The sequence below is a fragment of the Nycticebus coucang genome, chromosome 13 (genome assembly GCF_027406575.1).
Source record: "Nycticebus coucang isolate mNycCou1 chromosome 13, mNycCou1.pri, whole genome shotgun sequence".
In the NCBI taxonomy this organism is placed as follows: Eukaryota; Metazoa; Chordata; class Mammalia; order Primates; family Lorisidae; genus Nycticebus; species Nycticebus coucang.
In genome coordinates, this window is record NC_069792.1 from 90,458,057 (window position 1) to 90,482,380 (window position 24,324).

The 24,324-nt window shown below is 41.8% G+C and overlaps 1 protein-coding gene across 1 annotated transcript in view; it reads right to left on the minus strand.

The window, feature by feature from the left end:
- Positions 1-873: 873 nt before the first annotated feature.
- Positions 874-24,324, minus strand: part of GSDMC (gasdermin C) — a 56,435-nt gene continuing 32,984 nt past the window's right edge. Inside the window, exons 13-14 of the mRNA XM_053558693.1 lie at positions 3,534-3,597; positions 874-1,099 (exon numbers count right to left, since the gene is read on the minus strand). Of these exons, the coding sequence (XP_053414668.1) occupies positions 874-1,099; positions 3,534-3,597 (290 nt within the window). The remainder of the gene's footprint in view (positions 1,100-3,533; positions 3,598-24,324) is intronic.

Genomic DNA, 24,324 nt, shown 5'->3' on the forward strand with positions numbered 1-24,324 from the left:
CCAAGCAGTGCCAGGTGGAAATCAAGAATGCCACCCTTAACCAACGGCAGACAAAATAGCAGGGGTTCCTTCTCCAACAGCAAGTGGTCTTTAGCTATAGGAGAAAGCATGTTTTCTGTCTGGCACACCAGCTGGATTTGGAAACATTTCCAACTCTGGACAACTGTCCATGCCACCTGCCGTTTGAGTGTTCCTGACTGGCTGCCTCTGTGTGCCTCAGTTTCCCCATCTGAAAATAGGGGAAATACCTGCTGCAAAGGGACATCGTGGAGGTCGGATGAGGTTAGCGCATGAAGGGAGGAAGTATTCTCCCTCTTTTTTCTTTACACATTCCCCTTCATTTTGCCTTCTCTGCTCTCCAGAATGCATTCCTTGTTCTCTGAACCCCAGGAGGTCCCTCAGGTGGCGCTTCTATCTCCAGCTCTCACTGAATACCCCCTCCCATGTTCAAGAAATATTCATCTCCCACGCTGCAGCAATTGGTTATCTTCAGCTTGCTGAATGCTACTAGGAAAAGGGGGTGAATGGCGTTGGCCCAGTTTTTAAATTCAGGGAGTCTCAGTAGTGTTTGTTTTACTGGAAGAATTCTCAGCACAAACCCTGGGGCATCAGAGACATGCAGTGGATTGAATGATGACAGGGCCCTGCTTCAAACTCCTCAAGAATTTCCTTTTACTCTCAACAATCAAACTATACATATATAATAAAACTGTGCATATGTAAGAAAATTTAACTTTTCGTATATGTAAAATGGATCTCCAAACTCCTGTCATGGCCTGCGGAGAGGCTCTTTGCATTATCTGACTCCTTCCCAGTTCTCCAAACTCACCTCTTGCCATCCTCCCCGTCTGTCATTTCTCTCCAAACCTGTTTTCAAAATCTCTCCTCGAAAATGCCAATCTTTTTCCCACGATAGGGCTTTGCATGTGCTCGTCCCCCTCCCCTTCGCCCTTTCCCCACTTTGGGCACAGCTAGCTCTCTCAGAATGGAGATAGTGGCCTGAAGGTGGTGTTCTTTCATCGCCTTGTCTAAGGCCACCTCCTCAGATTCCATTAGAGTAGAAACTTTGTCTCTGTTGTTCATCTCCGGGTACCAGCATCTAGCATTGTACACCACATATAGTTGGTAATTAATAAATTGAGGGAATGAAGGCATGAATGATACATGAGGGAAACTTTTATTTCTTCTCCCCTGTGCATCTAGTCCTCTTCCAAGTATTTTGCAAATGCAAACAGTAACTTCCCTGAGAATGCAGGCGGGGTGGGCATTGTCGATTTCTTCTGTTTCCGGCCCAGTTCGCAGTGCAGGACAGTGCTTGCATACAACAGTCAAAAAATGTTTGATGAATGAATCATTGAATGGATGAGCACATGGAGACGTACCCAAGACCTGCTGGACTGAACTAAGTTAAGGAGCGCTGCCCGGGCATGCACGTGCCACCCCTGGGGCGGCACACATGTGCTCTGCGTCTGTCAGTGACGCCCTCTTGTGCTCGTTCCCTCGCACGGTCATCACTGTCAGCCTGCTAATGGGGTCATAAAGGAGGGGGAAGGGGGTCCTGGGCTTTTTCAGAGTCATCAACACAAAGCCCTTTTAATGTGAGTTCCTGACTCAATTGGGTGTGGAGAGAAGAGAAAAGGTGATGAATGACCCAATACAAGGACAACTCAGATACCTGACTTTGTTCTTATCTCGGGAAGAATGCAGCAGCCTGAAAGCGCCGGCAGCATGCACACTGAGTCATGATGGACTAAGGAACTCAAGAATGTCCCTTGATAAATGTTTGCTGGATGAATGAATGCTTCTGTTGCTTATTACCTTTTAAGTGAATGAGGTCAAAGGTTGCTATTAACTCAAGGCTCATGGGGTAAAATATTCTTTGTGACCTGGCAGGAATTATTACCAAGGGCAGACTGGGCCAGCAAGTTCACATGGCTAATGAAGACAGGGTCACATGTTTGAGGTCCCCTGGAGACTAGTTATCTGCGGGCAGAGGGAAAATCTGCTTCACAGCCATGCTCCATGCCCTAACGCTGGGCAACCATCTTGCAAATTCATGCATTCCTCTGGGACCATCTTGTTCAGAAGGAGAGGATGGAGTACAGACGCCTTGTCTGAAGGCCCTCTTCAGAGGAAAACAACCAAATACTTGTTTACATTTAGGTCCCGTGTCTTAATGACGACAACACCAGCGTTCACTGAGTAGTTACTCTGCTCCAGGAGTATGCTGAGCTCTTTCCGTGAATTTTTTCACGTGATCGTTACATGCAGGTATAACAGTCCCACTTTACAAATGAGAAAACTGGAGCTTAAAGTTAACAAGATTATTTCACACCTACTCTCTTATCTGTGTCTTCTAGTTCAATCCACTGCACCCTGGCAAGGTAGATTTTATTCTTTCTTTTACAAATAAGAAAACTACAGGTGGAAGAGATTTGCTGACTTATGAAGATCATCTGGTTTGAAAGTGACAGAGTCTCATCCCAGCCCCAGGTGTCCCATGACCCAGTTCCATTCTCTTAGCCGTGACACCAGAGAAACTGCTGTTTCTTTTTTCTTTTTTTTTCTTTGATAGTCAATTTTTCTTTTAATTGTTAAGTTTTTTTGAAAGAAAATCTTAATTTTCTTACTTACAGAAATGTTTTAATATAACAGTAACTTAGTCCAATATATTAGAAAAATAATCATTATATATAATTAGCATATGACTGATAATATAATAACTACCATTTCTTGAGAATCTACTATATGGCAGATGCTTCACATAAATATATATCCTATGCAGAAGAGGGGACAGGCCTCAGAACCAGAGGGCCTGGCTTTGCCATTTACTGTGCGTTGCTAGGCAGCTCACTTGACATCTCTGGGTCTGGTAAGCACTGTTCTAAATGCTTTAAATGCATCAACTGATTTAGTCCTCCTAACAACTATTTGAAGTGGTGGTTAGTAACCACATATCATGAATGAGAAAACTGAAACAAAAAAGCCAAGCGACCTATCCAAGGAACAAGCAGAAAGTGGCAGAGTTGGGATTTCAGTCCAGGCAGTCCAGCTACAGTGCCTGTGCTCTGAACAGTCCTGGCACGCTGCTGGGAAGCATAATGTTAATAATAATAGCAAGGCCAGGCATGAGGGCCGTAGTCCCAGCCACTTGGAAGGCTGAGGCCAGAGAATCTGATGAGCCCAGGAGTTTGAGGCCTGCAACATAGCAAAACTCACATCTCAAAAAAAAATCAGTAAATAAATGAAATAAAAAATAATAACAATGATAATAATCATATCTACTTCATAGGCTTCATAGAATCTAATACCTATAAAATGCATAGCAAAGTGTCTGGCATATAGTATTTATTCAGGGTGTATATTGTCACTGAATACATTTTCCCCCTTAGGAGGTTCGTTTTCAGTGTGTACTTAGGAATGTAGTGGTTAACTGTAGCTAGATCATACAGACTGATGGGTAGTTCAGGATGGTCCAGAAATGAAACATTTTGTGCATGCATTGACCTATAAGTCCTTGGAAGGCATCTAACCCAGCAGGCTCATTCTGGTGCTGGGCATATCCCCGAACCATAGGTGTTAGCATGTGGTCATTACCTGTCACAGGAATACAAAGCAACAGAAAACAGAAGCCAGTTTTACTCTACGCAGGTCTACATCTAGGAGCTCAGCGGCCAGCAAGACCGGAACCGTAAGCTGTGGGCCAGGGACAAGGCTATAAGCCTTGGGGAGGAAGATCTCACAAGACCAAAGCAGGACTGGGAAGCAGATACATCAGGAAAAGAAGGGCGTAGGCATGGAGAACGAGGAAGGGGGGGTGGCTAGTGTCAGGACAAAGTTTCATCCCAGTTCCTACATAACTGGGCAAAAGACGCAGATTAGACAAGCAGCCCAGGTTGACAGCTGAAGGTGAGTTTCATTCCACTTATCCAGAGTGTTTTCCAACTCTCCTGCCTTGGGGCCGCAGGTGTCTCAGAGCTTGGCCTTCCAGGAGGCATAGATGAAGCTGAGACGTCGTCACCAGCAGTGGAGAGCTTAGCAAGGCTGGGATCCAGGCAGGGCCTGGCACATGAAGGCTGAAGCTGGGTGAGCATTTGTCGGGGATGTCAGAGCCTCCCCCAGGAAGAGGCTGGACCAGTGATGGTTAATATGCCGGCAGCTCTGCAACCTTTACCATTGCAACAGGCCCATGCTCGTATGTCCCCACCTTCACTCACCACTCCCCACCCCCCTGGATCATCCTGAGGCCAGCATGGGCTAAACTGAGGCTCCTTAGAACTGCTTACACAGTAAGACCTGAGCTCCAAATGTGGAGACAGCACAGTTCTCGGAAATCTGAACCTGGCAGAGATGTCTCTGAGAACAACCACCCTAGGATGGCCAGAGTTCATCCTGAAACCTGCAGCTCTACAACTGTGGGTCTGTTTCCCAGGGTGAAGCGACCAGCCTTGGGGAGGCGGAAGCCCCAAGCATGCTGTCCCATCTCTCAAGGAGTGAGGATGGGGTCCCAGCCATCAATGAAGCCTTGTGGCCTCAGTGGAAAGGCAGGAACACCCTGTCTCAGGAATGCAACCTCCAGAGTGCTGAAGACAGCCACTCTTTGCCATTATGAAACCCCAAACAGTCTGGGTGTGGTGGGGTTTTTAAAAGCATATTCTGCTGCCACTGAGGAGCCTTGGAAATGTGGACAGCACACTGCCCAATGCCATTAAATGCCCAGACAGCTCAGGACAGGGATGAGAACAGGAGCCAGTGAGCTTGGGGCAGGATGTCTCAAAGAAATAAACATGTGGTGAAGGTGTTTCCATAGCCAGTAAATACTGTCTTTCAGGAGGTTCAGAAGGAGACCAAACAGCCTCCCCCACCCTTCCCCGATAAAAGAGTGACACTGTGTATCTAAGGAGCAAGCAGCCCAGCATAGAAGCCAGATTTCCCATCCACCCTGTAATTTATAGGCCGTAAATGATGGAGCCCATGATCTATTGCCCCTGACTCAGAGGGGATTTATTCCAAGTAAGAGCACACACAGAGCTCACTGATAAAACTAATGGCCTTGGGTGGGAAAAGGTCGGGCTCTCAGTAAATGCTAAATAAAGATGTTTGGAGCAGGCAGTTATAATACCAAGAGATGGTTCCAAACATCACAGGAAATAGCACATACTACCCACCCTGCCTGAGATGGAGCTGCACGGGGTGGGGGCGGGGGGACCTGGGATGCTACAGACAGGGACAGACAGCCTGAAGCAGCTGGCAATGGGCTTCATCTCTAACAGCCTTTCCATTTAACAGCTTTTCAAGTTTGCCTCATCAAAGCCCTCTCTCAGGTTGGATCTGCTCCTTCACACCAAAGTGCCAGATGACAGTGCTGGGCTGGCCTAGACCTCATCTGTCTCGTGATACGGTGACACCAGAGATAATTCAGTGCCCGCTGCAGAATGCAGGCTCAATAAATCTTTATTCAGCAAATGCAGAGACAGAAACAGTCTGGTTTTGTTCATTCACTCATCCATCCACCCATCCAACAGATAGTTCCCAAAGGGAACTTGTTACAAAGAAAGAACTGATTTCATGTTCAGTGCCTGGCCAGCAAGAGAGAATTTAGTCATGTTTTATTTTCACTATATATAGATATCTTATTGTTGCCATTTGTGTATAGCAAGTGATACTGATTTTCCATTTATGGCAGTGATAAAGTTTTGTTTTTGTTCAAATTTCTTCCTACAAAAGAAGGGAGTCAATTGAAATAAAAATATTCAGTAAAAAGGGTGGTGCCTGTGGCTCAAAGGAGTAGGGCGCCGGCCCCATATGCTGGAGGTGGCGGGTTCAAACCCAGCCCCAGCCAAAAACTGCAAAAAAAAAAAAAAATGAATTCAGTAAATAAAAGCACAGGTTGTATAAGTGTATGGCTAAAATCTTGTGAAATAAAGACATCTTCAGATGAAGGATGGCTAAGGGAATTTGTCCTCAGTGGGCCTGCTCTAAAGGGATTGCCAAAGGAAGTTCATCAGGCTGAAGGACAACGATGCCAGAGGAAATAAAAGTTTAGGATTGAAAAAACAGCAGCAGAAATGTAAATAATTTGAATAAATAGACTATTTTTTCTCCTCTTAAATTTTTCAAAATACATATAAATCTCAAAAGCAAAAATTTTGACTATATAGGTCAGTTATAATGGCAGATATAAAGCCAAAGAGACTTACGCAGTATACGGCTTCTATGCTTATGCCTGAAGTGCTAAAATACTAACTCTAAATAGAATGTGAAATTTTAGGTGTACAAAGTGCAATGCTTAGAAAAACCACAGAAAAAATTACAAATAGATATAAATAAACAAATAGATACAGTTTAAAAATCAATTAAGAGTCTGGGGAGACAGAAGAGACTAGTTTGCAGAACAAACTACCAGAGAGAAGAAAGCTAAACAGAGAGAAAATGCCAGAGATTTTCAGGTTTTCCTCAAGTACTCAGGTGATCAGCACTTGCAGTGAGAAAACTACCTAAGCTCAGGAGGAAAAAAATACCAAAAAAGATTTCTAGGAAGCAGGGCCCAATCTTTACAGAAACTCATAAATAGTATCTTTTCCCCAAGTAAACTCGAAAGCCTTATGATTTTCTGGGCAGTAGATGACATACTCAGAGGGTCTTCTTATTTTACCCATGGAAAATAATTAACCCTGGACTAAATGCTTTTCTGGTCTAATCTAAAAAAAACTTAGAAGCAACACTCAGAGGAATCTTTTTCCAGGTAACTTCATTGCATCCCAGAATAAGGGTCTAGTCCCAGGGATCCTAAAACTACGGCCTGCGGGCCACATGTGACGGTATGATTGTATTTATTCCCTTTTTTTTTTTTTTACTTCAAAATAAGATATGTGCAGTGTATATAGGAATTTGTTCATCGTTGTTTTTTTTTTTTAAAGTATAGTCCGGCTCTCCAATGGTCTGAGGGACAGTGAACTGGCCCCCTATTTAAAAAGTTTGAGGACCCCTGGTAGCATTAAACATGGTAATTGAAGTTTCTAAAGAAGAGTGATAGGAGACAGAAAAAAATTGAAGAAATCTATGCCTAAAATGTCCAAATTTGATGAAATCTATAAATTCACAAATACAAGAATCTCAACACCCCATGTACAAGTATTAAAAGAAATGCTATCAACCCAGAATTTTATAACCAGCTAAAATAATTTCAAAACCAACTAAAATGGAGTCAAACTAAAAACATTTGCAGGCATTGAAGGCTAAACAAAGTCATTACCAGTGGAGTGACTCTATAAGAAATGTAAAAAGAAATCATTTGTGGGGTGGCGCCTGTGGCTCAGTGGGTAGGGCGCTGGCCCCATATACCCAAGGTGGCAGGTTCAAACCCAGCCCTGGCCAAACTGCAACAACAACAACAAAAATAGCTGGGCATTGTGATGCCTGTAGTTCCCGTTAACAAAAAAAATAGCTGGGCGTTGTGATGCCTGTAGTCTCAGTTACTCGGGCAGCTGAGGCAAGAGAATCACCTAAGCCCAGGAGTTGGAAGTTGCTGTCAGCTGTGTGATGCCAGGCACTCTACCAAGGGTGATAAGGTAAGACTCTGTCGAGAGAGAGAGAGAGAGAGAGAGAGGGAGGGAGGGAGGGAGGAAGGAAGGAAGGAAGGAAGAAAAGAAAGAAAGAAAGAAAGAAATCATTTGGGCAGAATGAATACGACACCAGGTGGTGTATGTGGGTCTATACAATCTAATTAAGAGCCTCAGGAGGGGCATGGATAAACATATAAGATCAGTAAATAAACTAATTTGTTTCAGCAAAAATAATGACAATTTAATGTGAGTTTTATAACATATCCACAAGTAGAATCTATGTCAAAAATAGCATAAATCTGGAAGGAAAGAAATGGATTATGTGCTTGTAAGTTTCTTATAATATACATGAAGTGGCATAATATCACTTGAACTCTAAAAGAACTTCTAAAATAACAAAACAACATTATAGTAAATAAGCCAACAAAGGATACAAAGAGGAATTATTCAAAAATACTCATTACAGAGGAAAGCAAGAAAAGGGAATAAACAACATATGGCAAATTAAAAAATAAGTATCAAGATGATAGACCTAAACATACCATATCAAGAAGCCTATTAATTGCGAATGATCTAAACATCTCAACTAAAAGGCATCCACATGGCAAAATGTGGAAATAAGCATGATGCAAGCATATGCTGTCTGCAAGAAATGCACGTTAGATATACAAATACAAACAGAATAAAAACAAAAGGATGGGAAAAGATAACATCTTAATCCCAATCAATAGAAAGTTGGCTTGTCTATATCCCAACTCAGACAAAAGAGACTGCAGAGCAGAGAACATTACCAGGGATAATGAAGTTCTTTTCATAACCATAAGAGATCAATTCATCAAGAAGACATAACAATCCTGAATGTTTATGCCCCTAATAATTGAGTTTCAAACTATATGAAGTAAAAGTTGATTAAACCAAAAGGAGAAATGGAAAAATTGTCAATTATAATCCGAGATTTCAACGCCCATAACTCAATAATTGATACAACAAATTGACAGGAAATCAATAAGGATATAGAAGACTTGAGCTACACTATTAATCAACTTGACCTAATTCACATTTATAGAATACACCACCTCATATCATCATACTACACACTTTTTTCTAAGAATACATATTTGGGGCCATAAAATTATTCAATACATTTAAAAAGATTCAAGTCACATCATTCCTCTGATAACCAGAGTTCTCGTGTGTAAATGGGAATAATACCTACCCTTTATAGGATTCCTATGAAGATGAGAAAAAACCTCGAATAGCCAAGATATTACTCAGAAATAAAAACAAAGCAGGAGTAATCGATAGTGATCAAAACAGCATGGTACTGGCACAAAAACAGAGAAGTAGATGTCTGGAACAGAATAGAGAACCAAGAGATGAATCCAGCTACTTACCGTTATTTGATCTTTGACAAGCCAATTAAAAACATTCCGTGGGGAAAAGATTACCTATTTAACAAATGGTGCTGGGTGAACTGGCTGGCAATCTGTAGAAGACTGAAATTGGACCCACAGTTTTCACCATTAACTCTCCCTGGATTAAAGATTTAAACTTAAGACATGAAACTATGAAAATACTAGAAGAGAGTGCAGGGAAAACCCTTGAAGAAATCGGTCTGGGTGAGTATTTTATGACATAACCTACAAATATCTTCTCCCATTCTGAGGGCTGTTTGCTTGCTTTACTTACTGTGTTCTTGGCTGTGCAGAAGCTTTTTAGTTTGATCAGGTCCCAGTAGTGTATTTTTGAAGCTGCTTCAATTGCCCGGGGGAGGGGGGTCCTCCTCATAAAATATTTTTTTCTAATTCCATATAAAACAAAGCATTGTTTTTTCAAGATCTTCAAAGTATGACAGTGGAGCTTTAATAGGGATTGCTTTAAAATTATATATTGCTTTGGGTAGTATGGACATTTTAACAAAGTTGATTCTTCCCAGCCATGAGCATGGTATGTTTTTCCATATTTTAATATTATTGGCTATTTCTTTTCTTAGAGTTTCATAGTTCTCTTTATACAGATCTTTCATGTCCTTTGTTAGATAAATTCCCAAATATTTCATCTTCTTTGGCACTCCTGTGAATGGAATAGAGTTGTTTTTTCAGCTGACTATTGTTGGTATATATAAAGGCTACCGATTTATGAATGTTGATTTTGTAACCTGAGATGCTGCTGTATTCCTTGATCACTTCTAAGAGTTTTGTAGTAGAAGCCCTAGTGTTTTCCAGATATACAATCATATCATCTGCGAAGAATAGAAGTTTGATCTCTTCTGACCCTATACGGATACCCTTGATCGTCTTTTCTTCCCTAATTGCAATGGCTAAAACTTCTATTACAATACTAAAGAGCAGTGGAGACAATGGGCAGCCTTGTCTGGTTCCTGGTCTGAGTGGAAATGATTTCAATTTAACTCCATTCAATACGATATTGGCTGTGGGTTTGCTGTAGATGGCCTCTATCAGTTTAAGAAATGTCCCTTCTACACCAATTTTCTTAAGTGTTCTGATCATGAAGGGATGCTGGATATTATCAAAAGCTTTTTCTGCATCAATTGAGAGAATAATATGGTCGTTGGTTTTTAATTTGTTTATGTGCTGAATTACATTTATAGATTTACGTATATTGAACCAGCCTTGACACCCTGGGATAAAACCAACTTGGTCATGATGTATAATTTGTTTGATGTGTTGCTGGATTCTGTTTATTAGGATCTTGTTGAATATTTTTGCATCTATATTCATTAGTGATATTGGTCTATAATTTTCTTTTCTTGTTGGGTCTTTTCCTGGTTTGGGGATCAGGGTGATGTTTGCTTCATAGAACGTGTTGGGTAGTCTTTATTCTTTTTCTACATTTTGAAACAGGTTGAGTAATACAGGTACTAATTCCTCTTTAAAGGTTTGGTAGAATTTTGACGTGAAGCCATCTGGTCCCAGGCTTTTCTTTTTAGGGAGATTTTGTATGGTTGATGCTATTTCAGAACTTGATATGGGCCTGTTCAACATTTCCAGTTGATTCTGGCTAAGTCTTGGAAGGTAATGTGCTTCCAAGTGTTGGTCAATTTCCTTCAGATTTTCATATTTCTTAGAATAAAGTTTCTTGTAATATTCATTAAGGATTTTTTGAATTTCTGAGGAGTCTGTTGTTATTTCATCCTTGTCCTTTCTGATTAATAAGATTAGAGATTTTACTCTTTTTCCTGGTTAGGTTAGCCAAAGGTTTATCTTTTTAATTGACCTTTTCAAAAAAACAACTTTTTTATTTATTGATCTGTTGTATAATTCTTTTGTTTTCAATTTCATTTAATTCTGCTCTAATTTTGCTCATTTCTTTTCTTCTACTGGGTTTGGGGTTGGAATGTTCTTCCTTTTCCAGTTGCTTGAGATGTCCCATTAAGTTGTTAACTTCCTCTCTTTCCATTCTCTTGAGGAAGGCTTGCAGTGCTATAAACTTCCCGCTTAGGACTGCCTTTGTGGTATCCCAGAGGTTCTGATAATTCGTGTCTTCATTGTCATTTTGTTCCAAAAAATTTGGCAATTTCCTTCTTAATCTCATCTCTGACCCAGCTATCATTCAGCATAAGGTTATTTAACTTCCATGTTTTTGTATGAGTTTGCAGATTCCTGTTGTTACTGAGTTCAATTTTTATTCCATGGTGGTCTGAGAAGATGCAAGGAATAATTTCTATTGCTTTAAATTTACTGAGGTTAGACTTGTGACCTAAGATGTGATCGATTTTGGAGTATGTTCTGTGCGCTGAGGAGAAGTATGTGTATTCAGTTTTCTTGGGATGAAATGTTCTATAGATGTCTGCTAAATCCCAATATTGGATGGTTAGGTTTAAATCTAAAATTTCTTTGCTCAGCTTCTTATTGGAGGATCGATCCAACACTGCCAAAGGAGTGTTGAAATCTCCGACTATTATAGAGCTGGAGGAAATCAAGTTGCTCATGTCTGTTAGAGTTTCTCTTATAAATTGAGGTGCATTCTGGTTGGGTGAATAGATATTAATAATTGATATCTCATCATATTGAGTATTACCCTTAACAAATATGAAGTGACCATTCTTATCCTTCCTTACTTTTGTTGGTTTAAAGCCTATTGTATCTGCAAATAGAATTGCAACATCTGCTTTTTTCTGATTACCATTTGCCTGAAATATGGAATGACCATCCTTTCACCCTGAGTCTATATTTATCTTTTAAGGTAAGATGTGACTGTTGTATGCAGCAAATATCTGGACGGAGTTTTTGTATCCAGTCAACTAACCTGTGCCTCTTTAGAGGACAGTTTAAGCCGTTCACATTAATGGAGAATATTGATAAGTCTCGTAAAATTTTGGGTATCGAGTTTTTCAAAAGTGCAGTGGACATTTTTAATCCTTCCACCACAGTGGAAGTTGGAGTTTGATCAAAAGTTTCTGAGTGCGTTTACTTTTGTGGTAGAGCATTGGGCCGGTCATTATGGAGGATAGGTCTGAGAATATCCTGAAGAGCTGGTTTGGTTATGGCAAATTTCTTTAACATATGAATGTCATTAAAGTATTTAATTTCTCCATCATAAATGAAACTCAGTTTAACTGGATACAGGATCCGGTGTTGAAAGTTATTTTGCTTTAGGAGATTAAAAGTCAATGACCACCCTCTTCTGGCTTGAAAAGTTTCAGCAGAGAGATCTGCAGTCATTCAAATATTCTTCCCTTTGTAGGTAATGCATTTCTTACATCTGGCTGCTTTCAGAATTTTCTCCTTCATATTAACTTTAGTGAAGTTAATTATCATATGCCTGGGGGATGTCTTATTCAGATTGCGTCGTGCTGGGGTTCTGAAACTGTCTGCTATCTGAATTTCAGAATCTTTTGACATGTCTGAAAAATTATCTTTCATAATTTCATGGAGAAGGGCCTCTGTGCCTTGCCAGGCCACTTCATCACTTTCAGGGATTCCAATGAGGTGGACATTAGCCTTCTTTGAATTATCTCAGAGCTCTCTGAGAGAATGATCCGTTTTTGCTCTCCATTTCTCTTCCTCTTTGAGAGTTTGGGAGCGTTCAAAGGCTTTGTCTTCAATGTCAGAAATCCTTTCTTCTGCTTGCTCCACTCTGTTACTGAGGGATTCTACTGTATTTTTCAGATCTTTGAGGGCTACAAATTCTTGCTTCAGTGCATCAAAATCTTTGGTGGTTTTGTCTTTACATTCGTTAAATTCTTGAGACAACTTTTGAATTTCTCCTAGAATTTCTAATTCCGACTTTTGAATTGCTCCTCGAATTTCTAATTCCAAATTTTCCTCCATTCTATTAATGTTATTTGGAATCCAAATTTTGAATTTGATTTCTGACATCTCGGCCAGCTGTTTATGAATGGGACCTTCAGTTACATCTGCCATATCTTTTCTTGGGGGGGGGTTGATCTATTCTGGTTATTCACATTACCAGAGTTTTTCTGCTGATTCCGCCCCATAATTGTTTCACACCGTTTGATTTTTTTCCCCTGGAGCTTTGTTGAGGACCTGTGCAGTGCTATGGCCTGAGAAACTTGGGCTCTGTTTGGTGTGGTGGGGCTAAGTGGTTCTGTCTTGTTTTCAGCTGGTCTCTGTTTGACCCCAGTGAAACAGTTACTCTGGGTTGAAGTCTCAGCTGTGAAGAAATACCAGCAATTAAGTCACCCCGCCCTCCACAGGCAACAATTGGAAAAGAAAAATCAAACCTTCCTACAACCACACACCCAGGGCACCACCTGAAAAGTCCTCAGGCAATTGGCTCAGTTCAAAAGGTCCAAATCAATTGTCTCAGTCAGCACCTGTTTCAGGTGGGGGTGTTTAAAAGGTCTCTGGCAACTGGATTGCAGGGGTCTGGTGACTACTCAGATATGGCTTGCTCTGGTGCTCCATGGAGTCAGGAGGACCCACACAGCAAATAGATCAGTCTGGGAAGGTTGATGCCTCCTTCCCATCTTGCATCTCTGTCACACCCAGTCACTGATAGCCCTGCAGGGCTGTGACCCAGTTGCCTCTAGTGAACAGATATTCCAGGGGGTTGCACCTGTCTGAATCACAAGGAAATCTATTTCTGCTCAGCTAGGCCACTGCGTTCTGCCTCTATCTAGCAGGGGGAGGTGAGGCCTGACAACCTTGGGTGCTTGATGGAGGCTGGGGGGTGTTCACTCAGTTCTAGCCCCACCCCTGATTGATGTTACTGACAGAACAGAACAACTTTGCAGGAATTTTTTCTGTCCCTGCTAAATTCCCCTGCAGAAGAGAAGTTGTTTTGAGTTCCCAGAGCCTGCGCCTCAGGCTCTGTCTTTGCTCCTGCAGGTTTGTATTCAGTTACCTGTCAGTTCTAGCCTCCTGTCTTCTTTTGTCTATAGGCTGACGATCCCCTGAGGGCCAGGTGTGTCTTAGGCTCAGTAAAGCAGTCCTCTGGGTCAGCCCCGCCCTGGCAACTTCCTGGCTCTGTGTATGTGTTTCTAGTCCCCGCGCTCCACCCAGGCCAGTACCGCCTCAGGCAAACCCTTTACTCACGGGGCCTGCGTTTCTGTCCCAGATCTGTTCCATGGTGGTTGCCACCTGAATAGATGCCCAGCCTCCTCTGGTTGCCGAGGGAGACAGGGCATGTGGCTTCAGAATGTCCGGGAGTGAGCCCTATTGTTGCAAAAAGACGGCTGCTGCTCTGCGCCTGGGGCACCACCGCTCCAGTGTGGTTCCCTCTCAGCTGACCGTCCTCTCCTCACTCCCGTGCTGCAGCAGTTTAGGCCCTGTCCACACCCCTCGAGAAATCACCCAAGAATCTGGACTCATGGGGGACAGACCTCCAGACCTCAGAGTGAGAGTGGAGGGGAGTGCTGGGAGCTCAGAGTTGCAGGTAGAGAATATATACAGTTTTATGCCTGGTAGGAGAATGCTGTGGCACCCTAGTAGGGGAGGTAGGTCCAGTTTTTAGAGGGTCTCTCCCGTGGATTGTAGTGGGAGTACCTTTGAACTCTGCTCGTTTGTTTGTGGGGCACTCCAAACTGTTCTCATGGGGGAGGGAACTCCCGTCCACTTGGTGATGGATTTTGTACCTTTTGTTTGTATCCTTGGGGTCACAGCTTGCCTCAGCTGGGTTGATGTGCGTTCTTCAACCTTCTCTCTTGGTGCAGCTCTAATCCACCAGGTTACTTGCTAAATTTCAGCTTCAGTCAGCCATCTTGTCTCTGCCCCCCTTCTTATTTTTTTTTTTTTTCAAAACAGACTTTGAAAGGATTCAAATCCTATTTTTGTGTTTGGGGCCAGTATAAATTTTGAGAAGTAGCCTGACGTGAGTTATCTGTGTGCCGGCATCCTAAAATTTATAGCTTCACAAAACTGTAAACTATAAACCATGAAACTGGAATGTTCACCAATGCAGGAGGCTACCATGTTCTATTTTTCTGTCATTCCCATGTCAGTGTGAGCCCTGCCAAAGCAAGCAGCAAAGACACTTTGAAACAAATGCCATCCATCCTTAGACACGAATCACATCATTACTAGTCACCCGTGGGGAGAAATACTCGCATATATGGTCATCCTTCCCACAACCTACGCAAAGTCCACTCCTCCTGGGACCCACCCACCTTGCCATGATCCCACTGCACTGCCAGGTGCCATCAGGGCTCAGCATCTGACAGTTTTTCTGCTGCTTGGGAAACCCAGTGAATTTTAATGCTATTGAGCAACTCCACTCAAACACCGCCCAGTGTGAACTGAGCAAAGCTGTGGTTGCTAGACAACCATTACAAAGGCAGAAGGATTTCCCAAAGAGAGACCTGGGATATACTCGAATCAAGTACAATTGCACTGGTAATTTGAAACTGGTTGGGTTGCACCCCTACTTGGTCAGATGGTCTATTTCTTTCCAGAAAATTACTACTCTGGCCTTTCAAACTGTCAACTAAGCTGAAAGCATTTTTACTCTTTCCAAAGACCAAGTGTAACTAGAAAGAGGGATGTTCCAATGCTGGGACTTCTAGAAAATAGTGAGTGCTCAATAAATAAGTGTGGAATTAATTAACTAGTATGTGGGCAGAAGAGTCTGCTTTTATCCTAAAGGAATCATGACCTCTGGAGATAAATATAGAGAGAGATATATAGATATATATGCATATACATCTAGATGCTGGTTTTAAATAAGTCCACAAATTCTTTGATACTTGCCTCCCTAAAGAAACAAAGCTTGTATGGAGGGCAGGGTTAATGACTCACTTCTAACAAATACATTATGGCAGTTGACAGTATGAGCAGCTCATAGAAGGCACCACAACTTTTTCCTCTCTCCATTTCTCTCTCTCTCTCTCTCTCTGGAAAGCCAGCAACATGCTGTGAGGACACTCAGCCTTCCATGCAGAGTGCACAGGGTTGGGAACTGAGGCCTCCTGCAAACAACTATTTGAGCCATCCTCAAAACAAATTCTCCAGCCTCTATTAGCCTTCAGATGACTGTAGCCTCCACTAACATCCAACTACCATCACATGTAAGACCTCAACTCAAAACCACCCAGCTGGGCCACTCCCAAATTCCTGATTCACAGAAAGATAGAAATATAAATTACATGCTTATTTTTTTAAACCATTATGCTTTAGGGGTGACACAGAAATAGATACCACAATCTTCTTTCATCTCTTCTGTGAAAACAGCTTATTAAAACATAAACTCCAGAAGTCAGGGGTTCTGTCTTATTGACTCCTCTACCCCCAACACCTGGTATCACAGGTAACTTAAATGTCTCAGACCAGAGAAGCAAAGTCTCATCTTCTTTCCAGCCATTGCTTCTGAGTCTGTCTGCCCACGAAATCAGGTACACAGCCAGACTCCAAAGTGCAACATTGCTGTTGTTGTTAGTTCAGTTCATTCCAGAAAGGTTTATTGCACATCAGGTATGTGCAAGTGCTGTGCTAGGTTCTCCACATACATTATTTAATTTGACCCAACCACACAGCTCAACAGAATGAGAAAAATGAAGCTCAGAGGATCTGAATTATCTACCAGAGGTACAAAGCTAGTGACCTACACAACTCCAAACCCAGGTTCTCCTAGTCATCCTCAATGCTCCAATCAGAACAGTCTTTTGTTTGAAACAACATTTATGTTTCCACCAAGATAGTGAACCCCAAGATTTTTTATCACTTCTGCTTTCTTAATATGTTGACCAAGGTTCCAATATTTCAAAAGAGTGTAATTGCCTTATTTAGAAATACTACTTGCCTGCTTATGGAAAGATGTTTAAAACTCCCAACTTGGGCCTTTGCTCAGCACAAGACAACCAGGTTTACCGCAGAATCCATAACAATCCCAGCATAAGCAATGGACATTTTACCAAATTGTAGCTTTTCTGAAATACTGAAAATAGCTCTGTGTTGCCCATAATTCTGGTCTCACTTCCCAGAGATTTTTAGGGAAGCCATTTAGTACAATCAATGGGGTGTTTAAGGGGGAAATTTAACTCTCTTTGACATCAGCCTTTTTTCTCCCAGCCCATTCCAGGCTAACCCAGCAGGGAGGAAGTTGAAAGGGAGAGTAAAGAGATAGGGGAGGAGAGACAGGAGAGCCAGTGGGAGAGAGAACATTGCCCAGATTTCAATAGATGTCAAGGCAAGTGAAGGAGTGTGCCTGGCCCCACCAAGGGCCCTGCTGTGTGACAATGCTGCCACCTTCTGACATAAACTAGAAATGCACTAGAAAATGTTGCTGATCACCATCATGTAATTATTACAAATAAACCACAAGATAATCTAATATTCCAATAGTGTTTAAAACTTTACTTTTAATGTATTCCAGGATCTATTTAAACTACTATTCAGTACACTCACTTTTAAAGCTGCTACTTTTTTAAATATACTATGTAGTAACTAGATGAAACTTCCTCAATGTTCTCCCCACCTCCAAATCCATTTCCCACCCAGCACCAGAGTCCCTCCTGACTTTTGACTTTTCTTGGAACAAATTCAATACAGTAGAATCTCCATAGTTGAACCCCTCTCTGCATTGACCACCTCCTTAAGCCGACCCAATTTTCATAGAGCGGACCTGCACCACATGTGTCAGGACAGTAGGCCTAGTTCCTTATGTTGACCACCTCTGCATGCTGACCAGTTTGTTACAATCCCTTGGGTGGTCAACTTGTAAGGAGGTTCTATTATATGTTTCTATGGCCCAGGAGGGGTCCCAAACTGGTAGCCTGCCAGCCCAATGTGCAGCAACTCAGATTGCATATATGTGACCAATCCAGTGTTTTAAATGACGTTATGTACCTCCCCCATTGGTCCTCAGCTTTCTGACAACCTCCCACCTAAACCCAATAGACACCTCTATACCCCTTACATATTAATTTACCCAGGTGGGCTGCAAAATCAGGAACATAACCTTAAAATGTGACCTTATTTGGAAATAGCATCTCTACACACGTATCTAGTTAGGAAGAGGTCATGGAAAGACTGATGCGTTTGTAAGAAGAGACACAGACAGGAAGACACACAGGGAGAAGTCCTGTGAGGAGAGAGGCAGAGATGGGAGTGATGAAGCTTCAAGCCAAGAAATGCCAAGGCTTGGAGGCACCTACCAGAACTCAGGACGAGAGAAGGACGGCTTCTGCCCAGAGCCTTCTGGGAGAGCTAACCCTGTGATGCCTTGATTTCAGAATTTTGTCCTCCAGAACTGTGAGAGAATAACTCTGTATTACTTAAGATCACCAAGTTTAGAGCATAATAATTTTCCACAGAAATCACAGGACTAATATATTGTTTATTTGTTTTGTATATCCCACAACTAAAACATAAGCACTGTGGACCTTTTCTTGCCTTGTTTATCACAATAATCACAACATCCTCAGGGCCTAGGACCAAGACTGGGATAGGAAACAAATCAGTTCTTTTACTAACTCATTGAACATGCATTTTTGAAAGCTTCCATTCCTATCCATTTATTCAACAAATACATGTCATCAATCAGATGCTGTTCTAAAGCTCCAGGGTACAATGAAACAAATACAACAGATAAAAAGCCTTGTCCTTGCATTTGTCTGTTTTCAACCTTTACGGACACCCTGAACAATCTTAATTCCAAAGATTAATGAATAATCTCTTAGTTTAACCCTGTTAAAGAAGTCAATTTGAAAAAACTACACTACTGGGCAGTGCCTGTGGCTCAGTGAGCAGGGCGCCGGCCCCATATACTGAGGGTGGTGGGTTCAAACACTGCCCCGGCCGAACTGCAACAAAAAAATAACCAGACGTTGTGGCAGACGCCTGTAGTCCCAGATACTCGGGAGGCTGAGGTAAGAGAATCGCCTAAGCCCAAGAGGTGGAGATTGCTGTGAGCTGAAACGCCATGGCACTCTACCAAGGGTAACAAAGTAAAACTCTGCCTCTAAAAAAAAAAAAAAAAGAAAGAAAGAAAGAACGAAAAGAAAAAAAATACACTACTCTTCATCAAGTATTTCCTGCATGAAATCTTCCCTAATTGGTCTCATTTTGTTCTGATGGTTAAACTTACTTGTGTTATGCCCCAATTCCATCTTGCTGGGGGCTTTCAACACTCCCCCTTTAAGACAGGAAGCTCAGCTGAAAGAGTTCAGTAATAACTGCAAATCCCCGGCTTCCCCTTGTAAGGATTCCCCTTACCAGGTGTTGGCTCTTGTCAAATTCGGCTTGCATTAAGGATTTCCCCTCCCCTACCAAAAGTCCCTTATAAAAGGTTTCCACCCCCCCTGCTTCTAAGGGTGAAGAGACTTTGAGGTAGGCATCCTCAAACTTTTTGAACAGGGGGCCAATTCACTGTCCCTCAGACCGTTGGAGGGCCAGACTATAGTTTAAAAAAAAAAAAAAACTATGAACAAATTCCTATGCACACTGCACATATCTTATTTTGAAGTAAAAAAACAAAATGAGAACAAATACAATCACACCACCTCATGTGGCCCGCGGGCCGCAGTTTGAGGACACCTGCTGTGAGGTGTGAGCCTGCTCTCAGCCCAGCTGATCAATAAAGGAACTTTGCTTAATTTGGACTCAGTGTGCTGGCATTTCTCTATTCCACTCGCTTTGGGTATAACACTTGCACAAGCTGTATTATAAAAATAAATAAATACAATACAATAGAGAAAAAAAATCTTGTCCTTGTAGTACATACACATACATATTGGTGTATGTACTACACCAAAGAAATATAAATAAGATTGAAAAGTTGTGTTTTGTTTTTTTTTAATCCAGTACATTTTCTACTTAGTGAAAAACACTAAGATGAAGAAAGAGCAGGTGAGGTAGGTTTGACCTTTACAGAGGATGGCCAGGCACGGCCTCACCCAGAGCATGCCAGGGTGACCTTGAAGAACTCAAGGCAGTGGAGTGGCAAAGCCATGTAGCTGTTTGGAGAGGACCATTCCGGGTAGAAGGAACAGCGGGTGCAGATACCTCTAGAGGGGGATCGTGCTTGTGGCTTGGAGATAAAGTAAGGATGCCACGTGGTGAAAGGGAGGGGCCAAGGGAAAAGCATGAAGAGATGAGGACAGAAGCCAGCAAAGACCAGATCCCGAATGCTTTTAGGATTTTACTCTGAGTCAATGAGGAAATCATTAGAGCATTTTGGGTAGAAAAAAAAAAATACTGAAAAGGCCATTTGTATCTCTTCTTTTCAGACATGCTGTTCAGATCCTTTGCCCATTTCTAATCAGATTATTTTTTTTTCTGCTGTTGTGTTGTCCGCCTTCTTTATATAGTCATATGCCACATACTGATGACATTTCAGTTGACCAGGGACCACATACAGCAATGGTGGTCCCATAAGATTGCAAGAGAGGCGAAAATCTCCTGTTGCCTATGACATGGTAGCAATCCTACTGTCATAGCAGAGCACTGTGACCACGTGTTTGTGGGGATCCTGGTGTGAACAAGCCTATCGCACTGCCAGACCTGTGAAAGTCTATACACAATTACGTACAGCACGGAACACTTGCTAATGATGATGAGCTACTATGTTTCTGGTTATGTATTTACTATATATTTTATCATTATTTTAGAGTATATTTCTTCTACTTATAGAAGTTAGTTGTAAAACAGCTTCAGAAGGTATTCAGAAGAAGGCACTATTATTGCAGGAGATGACAGCCCCATGTGTGTTACGGGCCCAGAAGACCTTCCAGGGGGACAGGATGGGAAGATGGAAGACAGGGATATTGATGATCCTGACCCTGGGTAGGTAGAAGCTAATGTGTGTGTCTGTCTCCATTTGTGACAGAAATGTTTACAAAGTAAAAAAAAAAAATGAATTTTAAAAATAGAAAAATTCTTACAGAATAAGGATATAAAGAACAGACATGAGTTGTACAATGTGTGTGTTAAGCTAAAGGTTATTACAAAGAGTCAAAAAGCTTTTTTAAATGTAAAAGTTAATAAAGTAAAAAATTTACAGTAATCTAAGGTTAATCTATTACCGAAGAACGAACATTTTATTGTATAAACTTAGCGTACCCTGAGTGTGCAGTGCTCCTAAAGTCTGCCTTCATTTCTCACCTGCTGACTCACCCAGGGCAGCCTCCGGCCCTGTAATCTCCATTCGTGGTAATTTTTATTCAGCTGTTCCATTTTTTTCTTTTATACTTATTTTTACTGTACCTTTTCTGTGTTTAGATATGTTAGATGTGTAAATTCTTACCACCATGTTATATTTGCCTGCAGTATTTAGTATGCTAAGGTGCTGTGCAGGTTTGTAGCCGAGGACCACTAAGCTATTCCATTTGCTAAGTGTGCAGGAAGCCAGCCCATCTAGATTTGTGCAAGTACACTCCACAAGGTGCACACAACAAAATCCTCTAACCACACTTTCCTCAGAACATAGCCCCATTGTTAAGGATCTCATGATTGTTTATTTTGGATGTTAGCCCCTTACCAAACGTGTGGTTTGCAAACATTTTCTCTCAGTCCATCCGTTGTTCCCCCATGCTGTTAATTGGTTCCTTTGTGGTGCAGAAGCCTTTTATTTTGACACCAGCACATTTGTCTATTTTTGCTTTTGTTGACTGTGCTTCTGGAGTCCTACCCAGGAAATCACCACCCAGATTACTATCATGGGGATTTTTCCCTCTGTTTTCTTCTCGTGGCTTCATAGCTTCAGTTCTTATATATAAGCCTGTAATCCATTTTTAGTTGATCGTTGTATATGCTGTGAGATAAGGGTCCAGTTTCGTTCTTCTGCATGTGGATATCCAGATAGATCTTCTGCACACATTAAATAAAGAGACTGTTCTTTCCCCATTATGTATTCTTGACACCTTTGTCAAAAATCAATGACCACACATACCACTTAGGTTTATTTGAGGGCTTTTATCCTGTTCCTCTTGTTGACTTGACTTTTTACGCCAATGCCATACCACGTTGATTACAATACCTTTGTATTTTTAAATCATTGTGGTCCCTCCAGCTTTGTTCTTTTGGCTTAAGATTGCTTTGGCTATTCAGGGTCTTTTCTGGTCTCCTATGAATTTTAGGATTATTTTTCTATTTCTTTGAAAAATGAAAGTAGAATTTGGGATTACATGGAATCTGCAGATCGTTTTGGTTAGTATGAACATTTCAACAATATTAATTCTTCCAATCCATAAATATGGAATATTTTTCCATTTATTTGTGTCTCTTTCAATTTCTTTCATCAATGCTCAACATTTCTAACCATCTGGGAAATGCAAATTAAAATCACAATGAGATATTACATGGATGAATATACTCAAAAAAGAAAGATATAATAAGTGTTCTTAAGGATGTGGAGAAATCTGAACCCTCTTCCACTGCTGGTGGGAATGGAAAATGGTGCAGCTCGCGTGGAAGATGGTTTGACAGTCCTCAAACTGTTAAACATTGAATAACCATAACACCCAGAACATGCCTAGGTATGTTTTCAAGAGAAATGAAAGCATATGTCCACACAAACACTTGTGCATGAATGGCCACAGCAACATTATTTGTAGTAACTAGAGTGTAGAAATAATCCAATGTCCATTAATGAACAAGTGGATAAAACAAAACGTGGTATATCCACACAATGTCATATTAGACTTAAAGAAAGGAAATTCTAATAAAAGCTACAACATGGATGAACCTTGAAAACATCCTACTAAGTAAAAGAAGCCAGTCACCAAAGATCTTGTATTATTCCATTTATACAAAATGCCCAGAATAAGCAAACTACAATGTCTGATTAATAGTTCCCTAGCATTGGGGGAAATACACTATGCCTACAAACAGGTATGGGGTTTCCCTTACGGGTGATAAAAAATGTTCTAATATTTATTGTCATCATAGTTCCACAACTTTATGAACGTACTAAGAAGCCAAACCCAAAAAACTACCTAGAGAATGATTCCATTTTTGTGTTGGGACAGAAAACTAACCAGTGGTTACAAGGGGCTGAGGGCTAGGAGAGACGCTGATGACTTCAAAAGCCTCAAGGCACCCTGGGGAGGGTGATGGATGGTCAGTGTCTTGACTGCAGGCATGGTTACATAACTGTACACATTCGTTAAAACTACTACAAAACATTAAGAGGGGCAGATTTTATATTGTGTCAATTGTGCCCCTATGAGAAACAGTTTCTGGTCACCCCACTCAACTGCTGACAGCACTTCAGGGGTTCTCTGTCTCCCCTCAGCAGGGCTTTCAGAACCCTGCCTTCTTCTCCAGCCTCGTCTGTCACCCTGTTCCATTTTTTCTTTTATACTTCCCACCAACCACACAGCCTTTTGTTTTGCTGACCATGTAGGTTTTCCTCTACCTTCACATATGAGGTCGGATGATTAAGTTCGCAAACAAAGGTGCTACATACATCCTTGTTGAATATCACTATGGTCACCTTGGAGGTTCTCCCCTAGGAAGCTACGCACTGATGCCAACACCTTCCAAAAGCAAATTTGGAACTTGTTTTCTGGAATGGCCATCAGAGGTGCCACTGTGGGATGTCAGACAATTAAGTTCACAAGCTCATCCTAGAAAAGGTGCTACATACCTCATCACTGAATATCCGTATGGCCCCCAGATGGCCAAGGGAAGTAGTTTGAAGGTGACCACGGTGATATTCAGCAAAAGGGTATGTGGCACTTTTTCTAGGATGAGTTTCTGAACTCAATTGTCTGACCCTAATCTCAACTATCTCCATTTATTCAAAGTCCTGCCACCCTCAGCAGCTCACCTGGTGGGGAGCACATTGCCCTCCCCAGGATACCTGTGACCCACCTCAAGCTCTACATGATATCAGCACAGTCACAGACAAACAAAACTGCAGAGAAAATGCAGACTTTAATATACATCCCTCGCTCCCTCACTAGCCTCTAAGTGCACAGTCCCCACCGCACACACTTGGGTTCAGACTCCACGTGGGCAGACCCGCCTGTGTCAGTTGCATGCCTGGGTGTGGCGGTGAGTGCTGGGAGCACAGCGGCTCTCAGTCTTGTCCTCTCCCTTCCCAAATGTTAAGTCCCAGCGAGAGCTCATGCTGACTCAGCTGGCTCAGCTCCGCAGACATGGGGGTATCCTCATCCCGCCACACTCACACTCTGCCCCATCTAGCACCTAGGGCCTCCACTCCTGACTGCAGCTCCAGTACCACGACCCAACACAACTTCCCTGATCTCGCACAACATGTGCTTCCTTCATTCTTACACCATCCTGCTATTTGTCCTTAATGTTGAAATAACAATATTTTGGATATCATATAACTATGCCATAATGAACCTTAATTTCAGCTGTTTCATTTTTACTTT